Source organism: Epinephelus lanceolatus, chromosome 11, assembly GCF_041903045.1.
Source record: "Epinephelus lanceolatus isolate andai-2023 chromosome 11, ASM4190304v1, whole genome shotgun sequence".
Classification (NCBI taxonomy): Eukaryota; Metazoa; Chordata; class Actinopteri; order Perciformes; family Serranidae; genus Epinephelus; species Epinephelus lanceolatus.
Genome location: NC_135744.1, coordinates 10,233,789 through 10,249,760, shown reverse-complemented (window position 1 = coordinate 10,249,760; position 15,972 = coordinate 10,233,789). Strand labels below are relative to the sequence as shown.

General features: G+C 42.0%; 1 protein-coding gene across 12 annotated transcripts in view; it reads right to left on the bottom strand.

Annotated features, from left to right (window-relative positions):
* Nucleotides 1–15,742, bottom strand: part of acaca (acetyl-CoA carboxylase alpha) — a 41,168-nt gene extending 25,426 nt beyond the window's left edge. For 6 of the 12 annotated variants that reach the window (XM_033611791.2, XM_033611819.2, XM_033611837.2 and 3 more), the window contains exons 1-27: nt 15,115–15,265; nt 14,048–14,306; nt 11,342–11,474; nt 10,998–11,136; nt 10,680–10,789; nt 10,501–10,582; nt 10,294–10,392; nt 9,371–9,477; nt 8,883–8,993; nt 8,452–8,661; nt 8,192–8,362; nt 6,716–6,877; nt 6,376–6,539; nt 6,082–6,232; nt 5,771–5,874; nt 5,444–5,671; nt 5,098–5,248; nt 4,853–4,987; nt 3,494–3,640; nt 3,220–3,408; nt 2,368–2,468; nt 1,976–2,064; nt 1,628–1,752; nt 1,423–1,536; nt 823–936; nt 648–737; nt 401–519 (exon numbers count right to left, since the gene is read on the bottom strand). In XM_033611791.2, coding sequence (XP_033467682.2) covers nt 401–519; nt 648–737; nt 823–936; nt 1,423–1,536; nt 1,628–1,752; nt 1,976–2,064; nt 2,368–2,468; nt 3,220–3,408; nt 3,494–3,640; nt 4,853–4,987; nt 5,098–5,248; nt 5,444–5,671; nt 5,771–5,874; nt 6,082–6,232; nt 6,376–6,539; nt 6,716–6,877; nt 8,192–8,362; nt 8,452–8,661; nt 8,883–8,993; nt 9,371–9,477; nt 10,294–10,392; nt 10,501–10,582; nt 10,680–10,789; nt 10,998–11,136; nt 11,342–11,474; nt 14,048–14,306; nt 15,115–15,193 — 3,683 coding nt within the window. In that variant the 5' untranslated portion in view covers nt 15,194–15,265. Of the gene's footprint in view, nt 1–400; nt 520–647; nt 738–822; nt 937–1,422; nt 1,537–1,627; nt 1,753–1,975; nt 2,065–2,367; nt 2,469–3,219; nt 3,409–3,493; nt 3,641–4,852; nt 4,988–5,097; nt 5,249–5,443; nt 5,672–5,770; nt 5,875–6,081; nt 6,233–6,375; nt 6,540–6,715; nt 6,878–8,191; nt 8,363–8,451; nt 8,662–8,882; nt 8,994–9,370; nt 9,478–10,293; nt 10,393–10,500; nt 10,583–10,679; nt 10,790–10,997; nt 11,137–11,341; nt 11,475–14,047; nt 14,307–15,114; nt 15,266–15,548 lie in introns of those variants that run through there. The other 6 variants (XM_078172232.1, XM_033611811.2, XM_033611828.2 and 3 more) reach the window with 2 other exon arrangements.
* Nucleotides 15,743–15,972: the final 230 nt, after the last annotated feature.

The following is a 15,972-nucleotide window of genomic DNA, read 5'->3' as shown; positions in this document are numbered from 1 at the left end:
AATGTCACACAATAACACAAACTAACTGATCGAGGCAACGGTAGCAAGCTAAAACTACTGTTTTTGTCAGTGGAGTCTGATGGCATTGAAGAGAGCATAGAGGGAGAACTAAAGCCGTTAATGGCTTCCCCGTCGGACAGGCCTGTCTGAAGCATAAACTTAAACCGATACTGATTTTTTTAGGTGACCAAAATACGTTTTGCTGCTGCTCCTGTTTACAGCAGTACATTACACACAAGGGGCGCACCGTCCGCTATCTATTGTATGTAATACACTGACTTTGGATAAGTACCTCATACAAACCCTCTTCAAAAGATCCAATCTACCCCTTTATGGGAGGAGCAGCGGGAAAGGTAATGCACAGCATGTGAGCGTTGCTGGCATTTGATGTGACTTATACCTGTTGGGGTGCGATGTGGGAAGCATGAACTGGAACTCTACAATACATGTGTTGTCCCGCAGTTGTCGATGTTGAACACTGTTAAGCTCGTAAGCAATGTATGCTCTGCGAACGTACACCTGCGGTTATTAGAGATAAAGCCGTACACAACGTTAGTTTGACATGTGAAACGTGTGCAATTTAACATTCAATAAAAATTAAATAAAAGGTAAACTGATTTGTGGATTGACATCATTGTGTCTCTCACCTCAAGGGCAGCCATCCTGACAACCTGATTACTGTGGTAGAAGAAGTTGGGCAGAACATCAAAGATGGATGTTTCTGACAGGATCAGTTTCTAGAAAAAAAGAAGATGGGTAATGAGTCATCTTGAAAACTTTCTCTTCTTTTAGGAGCGTTAGATAAGCTTGTTTATTGCCTACCTGCAGGTTCTCGATGCAGAATTGGTGTCCATACATATCAATGGCAGAGAGGAAGATGGACTCCACCTGGTTGTGCCGTAGCTCATAAGAGGGCAGGTGGGAAGCTATCAACACCTGAGTAGAAACGATGGATGAAATATAGTATGAGTTATATCACACTTCTCTCTCCACAGTTTACAAAAGTGTCCATGTCTTTACACTTGTCTTGGCTCTAGCTTTAAAATGTTTATGAGCATTACCATGCTTTTAATTCTAATTTTTTCTATTGTTTTGTTTTTCTGCCATGAAATTAAAGAGTAGACAGTGACATCTTGTGGTGAAACTCTCAGCAGAGATCATGAATTGAAAAACTGGTCCAATTTTCAAAAGCAGGGGAAGGTCTGCTTTTGAAAATTGGACCAGTTTTTCAATCTGATTCCTAGACCTATCTATCGCTGACATCCCTATTTAATCTGATCTTACTTGAACATATTTATAATACTAACTGAATAGTCAACCCCAAAATTTTATATGGGTAAACTGGTCAAATATGAATGTGAACGAGAGGGGACTTGAGGCTGCCATTTTTTCTAAACAGAGCATAAAGCATCCACATCTGACCTGTCGGGCTCGCAGTGCCACCTTGGCGTTGGTCGTCTTGCTGAGCTGGGTGAGTTCAGTCAAGATGGCCATCAGCTCATCTGTCAGTGTGGGATCACGGCCACACAGCTGGTCCTACACACAGGAGATGATATCATTACATAACACCACTAGCTAGATATCTTAAAAACACCTAAGTTCTGACTCAGCAAAGACAGACACTCACAATCAGCATCGTAACCAGCAGGTTCTTCTTGGTGACTTGAGCATGGGAGAAGATGTAGTTGAGCACATTGGCCATGTCGCCTTTGTTTTCCTCACGCAGTGCAAACACACACTTGTCATAGTGTCCTGTTAACAAGCCAACATGTGAGAGCTTTAGATATCAAAGACCAAATTCTGAGGTGTTTATTGTGAAATAGCTCCACCAAGTGGACAGAATATGTAAGTGCACTTCTACTGAAAAACTTAAAGAACAGCAAAGCCAAAACCCACATTACTCTTGCATGTGGCAACATGTCACCACAATGAACCTTAGAAACCAATAATTAGGGGTGTTGCCACTGTCCCTCACCATTCTGAAACTGGATCTCCACTTTCAGGTATTGTCTGAGCAAGTCCATCACCACCGCCTTCATGTGACCTCGGATCCCACTGCGATACCTGTTGGGAGACAAACACAGTCTGGCTTGACACAAAGAAGAATACAGCTTTGTGGTAATTTGGCACAGAAGAGGTAGTGACAAGGAACACAACTAATGTGCCATAAATCAATCTTAGTGTTACAAGTGAGATGACATCATGCAGCAAATTAAAGTATAGGCCTTTTAAACTTTGTGTCTGCCAAGGAGGTTGTTCCAGATCTATTATGTTCAACCCCTGGTCTATGCAGTCTGCCACTGCTATCAGGTTAACAGCACACCTTAAGACCCAAAATGTGTGTTATACTGAGAGTACTGTACTCACTTCTGCACCAACTGAACGATGCTTTGTGTGTTCATGAAGAAGACTTCTCTCTCTGACTTCTTGTTAAGAGTAGCAGCATGGCTGTCAAGGATGTTTGCAATCTGGAAAGATAAACAATATAAGAATTTAATCCAATTGCAATGCAGATTTATAAGCATTTAATCCCAGTGGCACTGATGACCCCTCAGAGAGTGATATTCTAGAGATAAATATAGTTAGAGGTGTGTGATAATGCCCTTTCACTTTAACATTAGTGTGATGGCCTTTCTTTGCTCTTTATAAACTGTGCATGAATATATGAAAGTGTCCAAAATGTTTTACCACTAATAACTTATCAAATCCAGTGGACTGTTTAAATAGTCCATGAAATTGTTGGAAGACCTACCTTTTGTCATTACGGACTGAATTATAAAGTATAGATATTAGAAACATCACAACTATGCCTTTAAACACAATTCACCAGTTATATACTTTGAAATAATTTGCTTGCACAAGAAACTGTGCAAAAAGTCAAGAGGAGGTGGACACTTTTTTTTGTAGAAATCTTGAGTGTAACTTGACACTAGAGTTGAGAAATCTCACTGGCAAAAAAACTTTTAGAAGCAATTCATGACTGGAAACTGCCGTGTTGTAGATGATCTAATATGGCAGCATTGAAAATGTACTCTATATTTAAATTAATTTAATTACTCTGTTCTCTGAAAACCAGGAGTTACCATGAAAACCAAGCATTTCTATTAATGGCACAGAGATAATGAACAGTGAGGCTAGTTTACTGTTAATGACAGGGTATTATTAAAAAGGATTCTGTGGGTTTGTTTATCATTATGTGTGTATGTGTTGCTGGGGCACCTGCTGGCTGGGAAACTGGCAGAGCACGGACGTGATGTTGCTAGCATATTGAGCCATCTCCTTCTTGATGCACTTCTCCACAGCGGGAGGGATGCGACCCGACACACTGGTCATGATGTCTTGGAGCTCCAGCAGAGGCAAAGAGGGGTCGCGCATGGTTTTCATCAACCTTTCCACCCACTCCTTCAACTAGGACGGACAAAAGAGGCATATATGTAAGGAACTGCTTCCAGCTAGAGGGGTTAATGTCGGTGTGTACCCAGGTGTGTGTTACCTTAGCACTGAAGAAAGGCTCAGGAAGACAGAAGCCGTTCATGATATGAACAAGATGATCCAGTGTGTTGTGGAAGACTCTGTGTAGCTTCTCCCCCCTCAGAGCTACTGCCTGGATAGTAGGCAGGGCCCCTGTGTGCAGCTCTGCCTACAAGATAGAAACAAATACTATTTTAACATTTTACATCATTGTTGTGCATATGCTGTTTCATACTGTTTCATACACAAGCATTGTCAATAGTGTAATCTAGTAGGAAGTAGTGGACATACTCTGAAATAAGCAAGCTGCACAATCCCCAGAATAATATTTGTCCAAGACAGCAGTAGTTTACTCTTTGTTCTTTACTTTTTTAGTAGGCTTCCTCTCAACCATTAAAGGGTAACGTTGCTATTTGTCAACCTAGACCCTATTTTCCCATGTCTGTGTGTCTAAGTGACTTATAGGAACAACAGTATTTAATAGTGGGCCAGTATTAAGCAAGACCACTGCAGCCAGTTGCGGCGAAACCTGCGGGCAATTGAGCGCCATCAGTTTTCCTCTACTAAAAGTGCTTGTTTTGCCACTGACAGGATTAGATTGCTATTCTAAGGGTCTGACAACATTATGGAAAGGATCTCGACAGAGGTCATCTTTGCTTAAGAAGATCCTTTTTGATTAACCAGAAACAGCCCTAAAATCGCTTTTGACAAACCCACCAGACTCCATTTAAAAAAAACTGTAATTTTATCACTGGGTTGGTTGAAATAAACCTTAAATTCACCCAGTCAGATGTAAAAATATACCTGTTCTATACATGCTAAATCATTGTTTATTTAAATAACAATCTGAGCATGTCATAGGCAAAATCAAGCACGTTTAGTGGATGTAATTTGACTGTGCTCAGTTGCCCGCAGGGATTAGATTACAGCCAAAATTTGCCACTGCTGGCTGCGGTGCTCTCGCTCATACTGAAAACAGCTTCAAAAACTGTTGTTCCCATTAGTCACTTAAGACACAAAACATGGGAAAGTAAGGTCCAGGTTATAAAACACCAACACACAGACACCCATTCCCCTCAGATAATTAAGCCTTTATTTTTCTGACTTAACAGATTGTAAATCAAGAAAAAAAACGCACCCACCTAAATAAATGAGACTCAGAGGAAGTAGAGTGTGTCTCTTGGTATGAAAATGTATTTAGACCTCTGTCATTTTGACAGCTTGTTTTGCTTGCTTTTCGTATTAGGAGCTGAAAACTAATATGTATGGCCTACATAAAGACATATTACATATAATGGCTCATTTTGTAGCACAGAAACAGGAAATCATACTTGCCATATGGGGTATACCTGTGCAGACTTCAATATTAAACAAAGTGTACCTGTTGCACTCTGCTTGGGTCATCCAGCTGCAGCTTGGCGATGACACAGCCAGGCTCCAGTGCTGCTCCAGCCCTCTTCACATAGTGAATACAACCAGACTCTGCAGCTGTGAGGGTCATTACCATCTTCATCACCTGGAATTCACAAGTACAAAGTTTATATCCATACAACTTCAACAATACTAAAATAAATTTGGACAGTTTCCATCTTGTGGACAACATACATAAGCCTTAACACACTGTACCTCTATTTCAGCATAGCACTGGCCAGAAAACACATGCCCGCCATCCTCGACTGTGTACTGGATAAGCTTTCCTGCTGAGGGAGATCGCAGCAGTGAAGGATCGTTCTCCTTTTCAAAAACACAAGTCTTGTTCCCAATTGTGATGCGATACCTGTAGGGGAAAAAAAGAATTAGAACATTGGAGTGCATCAAGTAATTACTGTAAAGTTGTCAAGATGTTTTCAGGCAATAAATTGGCAAATTAAAGATGTGTCATGTCATCATCTTTTATTTAATTTCATTCTAAGCTGTGGTGAAGTTACAGCTCATTTAGTACTGACAATTTCATTCTAAAGTGTCCTCCTACCTGTCCACCTCTTCCTTCATGTAGGTAGTGTAGCTGCTTCCATCATATGACAGCAAAAGACCTCCATCACTGAGGCGATGGACATCCACCTCAGCAGAGGAGTTGTTCATGATGACGACATAGGAGTTGGGAGACTGGCGGGTCACTGTCAGGACGTACTTAGTGCCTTCATAGATCAGCTCCACGTCCACAGTGTTGAGTAGTGTGTGTGCTGGCAGCACCTGGCCCCTGGTCGAAGAGTAAAAAGCGTCTTACATTTTCTATTCAAGCACTGCACAGGTTTCCTTTTTACCTGGTTGAAATGGATTACTATGGCATGTCACATACCTTTCCAGAGAATGCAGAAAGTTGGACACGCTGTTCCTCAGATTGACATCTGCCACATGTAGCGCCCCGCTCACAATTCCCAGCATGGTATCGGGACGTTCCGCCTGCACACAACATATACTTTACTTCTTAGCCAAGAAAACCAGACATTCAAGCTTTAATTCAAACCGCAGTAGGACAAACCACAAGGTCTTACTAGTATCTCAACACTCAGACGTAGTGTGGTTTCAGCACCGACATTAAAATATGAGTCAGTATGTCAAACTTATATTAGGGCCTCCAGTGGTCACAGATGGAACATCGCTGCCTACCTGCATCTTCTCTGAGATAAGCCTGTCCAGCCAGCCAGTGTCAATGCTGTTGTGCTGAAAGCTTTCAGTCTCCAGCAGCTTAATGAGGTATTCAACTGTCGTCCTGAAGTCTCCTCTGATAGACAGCTCCTTCAGAGCCACCACCATGTTGCTAGAACAGACAGACACAACCATGTATATCAGCGATAAAAACAACTGCATTACAATTATCTCCAATGGTGGATGTATATTAAAATTAGCAATAAATAAATCAGTGATATTTCTGACACTGCAATGTTTTTGGTGGGTACTCACGAGATGGCTTCTTCTCGATTCTCTCCCCAAGAGAAACAGTGTCCAAACTGTGAGTCCGCAAACTCATGCAGCCCTCCAGCGGCTGCAACACTGAAGTAGCCCCACACGTTCTTATTGCTTCTGAAGTTCAGCTCTTGCACTGTTCCGGAGCTCGGCTTGAAACCCTGCAATCACACCGTATTTCATCTTCTTATAAACTAAACCAAAACAGCTAATCTGACATTAGGAGAAGAGTAACAGAAGCAATAACAGCGACCTTTATTTGTGGTGCCACAGAATTACAGAGCAAAAAAAATGACCTTTATCTGCAAATATTTTGTGTACCAGGAGGGTACCTTACCTCATCAGGGTTTTCACTGGTGATACGTGCTGCAATGACATGGCCCCGTGGGGAGGGGGCTGTCGACAGACCCTCAAAGTCAATGGGAGAGTCTCCCCAGGGCTGGACCCCGTAAAGCATCCTGATGTCTTTGATTCTTTGAAGAGGAATACCCATAGCAATCTAAAAGGAGATAGTGGTATTAGTACAGCACAAGTTTATGCACTGGATAGGGATGGAAATCAAGAACCGGTTCCAGTCAAGAACCAGTTCTAAACTATGGAATTGTATGCCTCCAAGCTTATCAATTCCTTTCATCAATGCCGGCATGTTTTTCTGACAGGTGCAGACTGCAAAACAATGACATGAACCTAATGCGTCTACGCTGCTGGAAACTTGCAACAAGGAGTCATGGCAGAAACAAAGAGACAGTCCAAAGCATGGCTTCATTTCATAAAGACAGATGACACCAGTGATGTTTGCAATTGCAGATAAAAAGATCATTTCAAGTAAAAGTGGAGGCACCAGCAATAGGCTGAAACATCTTGCTACACAACATGGGCTTAAATTTCAGGAATGCCACGTACTAGATAATCTATGCTTGATTGTCACTGCTGCACTGCAACATGTCTGTAACTGAGGGTTAATATCCTGTTATCATAACATTAACACCAAGCTGCGTCACATGCATGGCCTTTGCTCACTTCGTTTCTACACTGTATTCAGACTGATTATAAAACAGTTGCTTTGACACTGAAAACCTGTGTAGGCATACTTTTTTCCAGACAGAAAATTGAAAAGGAATCAAAGGAATCGGACCAATAAGCAAAATCAGTAATGGAATTAGTATTGATAAAATAATACTAATTCTCATCCCTAGCACCGGAACAGACATACATATATAGAACATTACTGAACAGGCTATCAGGCCATGAACAAAGGAAGTAAACAACTCATTATGGAGCATATATGGATTATGAATGCATTTGCATTGAATAAACATCATTAGTTTGCCCCTGCATGTTTAACTGACAGTTGTCAACATCATGATTTTTAGTTTTATAGACGACCAACAAACAAAATCTTTCTGACAGATAGTGAGTCCTGTTGTAGGCTGGAAAATAAGACCTGCATCCTTTGTGCCAGACAGAGTGTGTCACTCCCACAGTCATATCCAATCAGCTTGGCTGCAAAGCTTTCCCAGCAACACTGCCCTTCAGCTTGACTGCCACTGACCTATTTACACACAATCCTAAACACTGCAGAACAGACCACGTGACCAAGCGCTGCTATAACCACTGGATCTACTACACCATTGCTGCATGTTGCCTCCTTCTTTTGCAGTCGGTTGCCATGGAGACAGGGGGCCTGTCTAGCGCTGGGCAGTGAACCGTGTTAATTTGTCTGCTACAGGACTGTCACAGACTCAAACGCTCTGTGTGTGATGTAACTGAGCATGCTCTTGTAATGCTGCAGGCGTGTTGGGGTGGGACTGACCTGCAGTTGGGCAGCAGGCAAGTTGACATCAGCCACCATCTCAGTACAGGGGTGTTCCACTTGCAGACGAGGGTTGAGTTCCAGGAAGTAGAAGCTGCCATCCTGGCTGTAGAGATATTCCACTGTCCCCGCACTGACATATCCCACCATCTTTGCCAGCTTCACTGCACACTGAGGAGAGAAAACAACTGTGTTCAATTTACTTATCTCCATTTATCTTTAGCAATATGTAAGTATAAACAACGCTAAATGGGTTGTACCCTTTCCATATCCTCAAACACGTCAGAAGTGGCGATGGTAGCAGGAGCCTCCTCTATAATTTTCTGATGGCGTCGCTGCACGGAACAATCTCTACCAAACAGGGAAATGGCATTGCCGTACTGATCAGCCAAGATCTGGACCTCTAGGTGGCGGGCATGCTTGGCTAGCTGCATGACAAAAATAGGGGATCCTGGGACTTCTGCCTGGACCTGGAGAACCAAAGACAAAGTAAATCCCTGCAGCCAACAAATGCTCAAAACCCCTTTTCTAAATGTCTGTACTTTTTTTGCCCTCACTGAATCCACCTTGGTGCGGCCACATTTTCCCGCTCGGATCTCTAATGATACATTCAAACCTTATTCTATAATGTGTTACGTCCTGCATTAATTAAATAAATTAAATGCTGGGTTTAGTCTGAGTTTTTTCATACCTGTCTGAAGAGGTTAGGGAAATCATCAGCACAGTTGACCTTTCGGATGCCTTTTCCTCCGCCTCCCTCCGAAGCTTTCACCATGACGGGGTAGCCGATTTTCTCTGAAGCCTGGCAATAGAAATATACAGCTTTTCGGCAAACATGCAAAAATGCACATGCAACATTCATTTGGCATTATAAATGAAGGAGAGGACCATCCTCTTCAGCTTCTACAGATGAACTATAGCAAGGGCTCCCACACTTTCAAGGACTTATCAGTTCCTTTCCGGCCCGAATTCCCCTCAAATTTGAGGACTCAATACAGTTCAATGCTGGTATTTATTGCTTTGTTTTAGTTCCCTGTTTTTATGTTTTGTATTATAGCCCAAGGGCACTATATTACCCTCCTGCTTTATAAATAACCTGTAAGAAGAGGAATGACAATAAACTTGAACTTAATTACTTAAGGACTTAATTATGACCTGCCAGTTAAATGACATGCTTACCTTCAGGCCGTCCTCCACATCCTGGATGCAGCCGAGCTCATATAAGTCAGTAGGAACATTGATTATTTTCTTCTTTTGGTTGTTCTCTGACCATTCTACTGTCAGGCCTGAGAAAAACGACAGATTGCATATTTACATACAAGTAAACACCTACCTAGTTCAACATGTAGTTGGAGTTTACATCCATGTCTGTCTAGATTCATACAATAATATATGTTGTGAAGACTTAATTTAATAAAAAGGTACTATGTGTATTTTGGTAATGTGGAAGTTATCACTATATATTGATGTGTATGATTCCAGTGAATCATTTTCCAATGAGAAACATGCTGTCTTCACTTAGAGACTATTTTTCCAGAGGAGAACAGAGGACTGATAAAGAGCTTTCTCACATGGTCAATATCAGCAAAACCAATGAGCTTGTGGTGGACTAACAGAGGAACAAGACAGAACACAAAGTTGCTGCTATGATGACAGACAATGATTCAACCATGGATGTTGCTGCAAAGACGCACCATATTCTAATATGTGGATGCTTCATATACAACCCAGTAGCACAGAAGATTTATACAATCAGAAGATCATTAAAATCATCTCTACAATCTGAAACCGGGGGGCGGGGGTAGACATGAGGTCACTGTCATATTGACCTTTGACCAATAATCGGCATCATTTCATCCTTGGGTCCAAGTGGATGTTTGTGCCAAATTTGGAGAAATTCCCCGAAGACGTATCTTGGATATCGCGCTCACGAGAATGGGACGGACAGACAGACAACCCGAAAACATAATGCCTCCAGCCACAGCTGTTGCCTGATGTATTTTTTTTTCAATAATAAAAGATTTCCTTTTGGGTTTTCAAAGCTGATCATGAACAACCTTAATAAAAGTCTATCTTTGGACCCCACACAAACTGTGACCTACCTGCGCCGCTCCAGGGCAGGGTTGGAATGCCCGCTGTCTGAGCCACGATAGACGAGGCAATCTTGTCTCCTAGAGCCCACATAGCCTGACTTGGGGGACCTGGGGAAGAAGTAAGTAATAAAAAAAAGCATTTTTTATTGAGTAAACTGATATCGTGAAGGTAAATTAAAGGGTCAAAGTGATAGACAAATTAAAAAGTTCTCTTACCCATGAAAGCAATGCCATTCTTGTGAAGCAGCTCTGGGAGTTTGGGGTTCTCCGAGGCATGACCCCATCCAGCCCACACTGCCTGTGAGGGACAACAGAAAGACAATGGATATTCAATCAACAATACAATTATTGATTACTGTGGGAAAACTGTAGATAGATTTAGTGTTTGGTGGTACCTGTACGGGTATGCGTTTAGCAATGTCCAGAATGAGCTCGACATTGGCGTAGTTGTTGTTATTGGTCCCTCCTGGCACAGGCACATAATGATCTGCCATTTTGATGTACTCTGTGAAAGACAGAACCACAAGAAAACAAATTCCAAATCATCGTTCTGCAGTCACATTTACGAAACTCCTTAATGGGTACTAGTGGACTCTCCTCTGAATTAGCTGTGGTGTTTCAAGTCCAGCATTTTGCCATGTCACTGGAACTACAGGTAGTATGCTTACTCAGGTGTTTTACATGTTCAGGGAGCTCATGCTAAGGCGCCTCACCTGCATTGGCCTTCAGGTCCTCTGGGGTCACCATGACAACAAAACGGATTGCCCTTTCATTGCGAAACATCTCATAGGCCCAGCGGCGGATGGAGCGCATGCATTTGACTGCTGCAATGCCATTGTTGGCGATAAGCACCTGGGGAAGCAAAATAGTTCAGTTACTAATGTTGATCAGCTCACATAAATTAAAATACTTTATTAATCATGGCTGGTCACAGATGCAAAATGACTTTACACTCATTATTAAAGAGGTTGTACAAATTACTGAGATTTATTTCTGAATATGATGTGATTTATTCTGCCCATCCTTTCAAGAATGTGTTAAATAAAAAAAACCTCACCTTCTCGATAACCTTGTTGCCACCAAAGCGGGTGACAAATTCAGCAGGGGAGGCCACGGTGAAGTCCCTCTGGAGGTCAATACGCCGGCGATCTCTACCTTGCTTCACCAGGTGCAGCCCTGACATGCTAGGCCTTTGTAAGAAAAAAAACAAACAGCCCATTATATCACCTCAAGTTTAGTCAGAACAGGTTATTAGGGAGCTCTGCTAATAACAGGCATTTAACTCATAACAACTGACAAGGCCTTAGAAAATATACCTGCCAGAAGCAAACTATCACGCAAGTCTTTTGCCAGCAGTTGCGCTTTAAAATAATTTATGTTCACAGCCCAGAGGATAACGAGACACTGATATCGCCTCCTGTTGATAAGACTGGTCTAAAGAGGAGGAATTAACTACTGTCTCTTATCTTAAACTTTATAGCTTGTGGGTAAGTTGCAATCATCTTAATCTATCACTAAGTATAGAGAACATTTGAAAACTCAGTAATGATAGGAATGGGGGTGAGGATTTAGGAGTAAAAGTAAAGGGTCAAGAATGATATGTTTAAAAATGAAACAGTTTGCTTACAGTATGACAGTGCATAACATATAATGCATAACAGAGCAGGACACTTCCCCAAACATATTTCTACGCTTGTGCAAGTGCCTCCAACAGGACTTGCAGAGCTCTTTGAAATGAGCCCCCCACCAAGGAAAACCATAAACTGTAGTGGGCACTGAGAGGAAGTGTTGTCGAAAATATTGATTTCTCGTTACATATTGATTCTAAATACATGAAACAGAGGGTGGCACGGTGTGCAGTGATTAGCGCTGTTGCCTCACAGCAAGACTGTTCCGGGTTCGAACCCACCAGACAGCTGATGCCCTTTTGTGTGGAGTTTGCTTGTTCTTCTCTTGTTAGCATGAGTTTTCTCCAAGTTCTCCAGCCTCCTCCCAAAGTCCAAAGACATGCAGGTTAGGTTAATTGTTGACTGTAAATTGCCCACAGATGTGAATGTGAGCGTGAATGGCTGTCTGTCTCTATGTGTTAGCCCTGTAATGGTCTAACCCACTGTCAGCTGTGACAGGCTCCAGCCCCTCACTCACTCTTATTGTTAATGTTTCCTAGAGTCATTCTGCTGTTCTCTGCTACATCATAGCTTTTATATAATTATCTTAAATTATATACTCTCTTATATACTCTCAATGTCAATTTTTCCCGGTGGTACCAAAAATGGAATCAAATATTGATATTTTCCAAGGTATTGAATCAAAGTTAGAAATTCCAGTATCGTGGCAAAACTGGTGGGTAGTACAGGGGGAGGGATATGACCATCAGCTGGGGGGCGTGACAGTATCTGGGCTCATTTGGCTGATTGTTTTCTGTGGCCTGATACTGCATGATTGCATCACCGTAGGCTTACCAGCACAAGGCAAATGAGTCCCTACTGAATAGAGGCTCGGCCCATCTAGCTGTGAAACCACTAGAGTGTTTTTTTTTCTGTCCTGTGAGAGAGACAACTGAGGGGGGGGGGGTAGTATTTCTAGTTTTAAATGTTGTTCCCTGTTGTTTCAGTTAAGCCAAATGTCTCTCATCCTCTTTGTCCTTGGTAAACTGATCAAACAAAAGCAGACTGGACAGAGCAACGAACCCAGTGTCTTGTATACAGTAGATAATGTGGCTCTAAAAATTAAGTTTTCTAAATAGCACACAAAGTATGTGAACAGCCAAAAACACCACTATCCACATGGCTACCAGCATAATATAACAATCTTTAGATACCAGATAACATTAAAAAAAACCAACATAAAATCATTTTTAACCTAATGGAAAGGAAGAATTGTGTACTTATGGGGAAGTTATTCTGTAGGCAGTTACTTACATCACTATCAAACCAACTCCTCTGTGAGGCTATGGGAGAAAAATGTCATTCACAAGCCCCTGTCTGTGAAAGTGACAGTGGAATGAGAGGTGTGGGCAGCCCAGTAAGACTGGAGGCTGGCAGAGGGACTAAAGACTGCCGCAAGCTTTAAACAAAGTTCTGTTGCTACTGAAAAGTTCCTTTCAATGGTTGGCTTGGAAATTTGTGATCATTTTACCAACGTTCACAAACCAACATACTGAAGTCTATGCCTACTTTCCAGGCTTACCACATAGACTCAGGAGGACACAGGCAAACCATTTAGCAATGCGCAGCTAGCGAAACCACATTCTTTCACATGTGCTGTAGAAGGGGCTACCCAGCGTAGGAGGAGGAGTGTACACACTGAACTCTCATTTTGGAGTACGGGCTTGCTTCGACAAGTTTAGTCTCACGAGACAGCATTTGAATTTGTACATTTTCTATTTGTATCACATATTTGCAAACCACTAAGAAATGATGTAATTCAATTCATGATGTGTAAATTTAATGCATCACCCTGGGTGCAGTTTGAGTAATCCAAAAATAATGGAATTGCCACTGAGACTACTTATCTTGAACCCTAAAAAAACAGTAACAATTTTCAAGTCAGAAAAATGTTTTAAGTCGCTAAAACATGGGACGCTCTTGAATCAAATTTGTCTGCATGCCTGGCAAAAGAAAATGTTTAGAATACTTGAACAAATTTTCAAAGAAAAGCCTGTATCCACATGTACAACTCATATCATAATCCCAATGTTCATGTTGTAAATTATTCTTGAGAAACTACAGGTAATGCCAACAGACCAGGTATGCATTCTAACCTCAGATTGTGCATGGGGCCTTCAATGTGGTCAAATCCCATTTCAAAGGTGCTGCTGGAGCTATCAGAGGATGGTGACAAGGAGCGAGCATCCTTTTCCTCAAGCTGCAGGTCAAGCTTCCCTTGGATTTCATCCTCCGAGTTCTCCTCTGACACTGATCCCACAATGAAGTGAGAGTGCAACGCCGTGACGGAGGGGCTCTTCTTAGCAGCACCATCCTGCTGTGCCATGGCTGGGCGACACGAGCAGGCTGCAATTACTGGCAAGAAACACAACAGTGGCGGCAGCGGTTATAAAGGAGACACAGAGTCCAAATATCAGGAGACAGTGTGACACAAGACCGCCTTGACTGACCGGCGATGCTGTTTGTCATATTGCAAAAGTGGGTTACATGAACTTAAGCATGTTGATAATGCAACTGATATTGCAACACTTGGACTCAATCTAGGAGCATCAGTACAGTGTGTGCAGGATCTGAAAGAGTGCCATTACTGGACATACATAAAAAAAGGTTGTATATCAGATTGCAAGGGTTGAATGACATTTGCATGTAGTGCTGTTCATACTGTTGTCAGTAACCATACAGTATCTGCAGCATTGTTTCAGCCCTAAATATCTGCAACCCCATGAAACAACACTGCCTTTGTGAGGCACATGCATTCAAACAAACAAACTATAAAACATGTATAAATCCTGCCTGCATGTGAGATACACTTAAAGTGTGTCTACCAATTGAAACCAATGCAGGCAAAAACACTTAACCCATCATGTAATGGTCAACACAGTTGTACGACCACATTGCATGTTGCATACATTGTTTTCAGGGCACAGTTGGCTGACAAAACTAGGTAACAATGAACTCCTACTCCACGTCCTCATTTAGTAAACTTACCAAAACGTCCTATACAATGTTAATTAGCATTACCGTATGGAAACAATAAGATTTCTTGTAACTGTCATGGTGCTGTCCGACCTGTCTCTGTTTCCTCACGTCGCTACAACTTAAGTTTTTTATCACCTGCTCGGGAAGGTGGTAGGAGTAGCCTCCCAGGTAAGGCACACCTTACCTATCGATAGCTGCTTGTGGGACCAGAAAAACAAGCCGAGCACTGCCAGACACGCTGCAAACATGAGCAACGGGAACATTACAAAATGTCGAAAACCGCATAACAGACCGAAACTTCTGACTCAAGCCGTATTTTCTTAACCGGCAAAGCTAGCGAACTGCTTTCTAGCTAGCTAAGGTTAGCGTTAAGTCAACTACCTGTCAAGTCAGAGCTAGCTGCCTAACTCAGCCGCTACAGATACACTGAGGCGGGGATGCTAACAGCGTAGCTAGCTTACTGTAATACAATTATAATGCCACCGTAGTGTCTCTAATACAGTGCTGCTGACTGTCTGCAGGTGTGCTGTACTCCACTGCAGCGTGGTCGGGATCTTCTGAACGCATCTGATGACAGGCAGACATAATCTGAGATAACCATCTCAGCTAGCAACTCACCGGTGGAGATACACCGAAACGGAATCCTGAAAAAGTTTGTGTCCGGCAGATCGATAATTTAGTTATGTCTAGCAGACATCTCTGGTTCCAGTGATGATGACAAAATCACATCATGATGAGGTAACAGACGCTTAAACAGCAGAGAGTGGGGTGATGTGATGATGCGCAGGCAGGTTACTCCTGGACATTGACCTCTGACAGGAGCTTCCGCTATAGAAATAGAATAGATAGAAAAGACTTCACAACAGATGGCATGTGGGGAACCAAATAGAAAATAGTTTAAATATTGTATAAGTATAATATATAGCATGGAATATGGAATTGAATGAAAAATAGTGACGTTAACAAAAACACACCTTCTCCAACTGTAACAAAATTAAAATATGCAGACTATTTTTTTCTTATAAATGATTCAAGCCTTTGA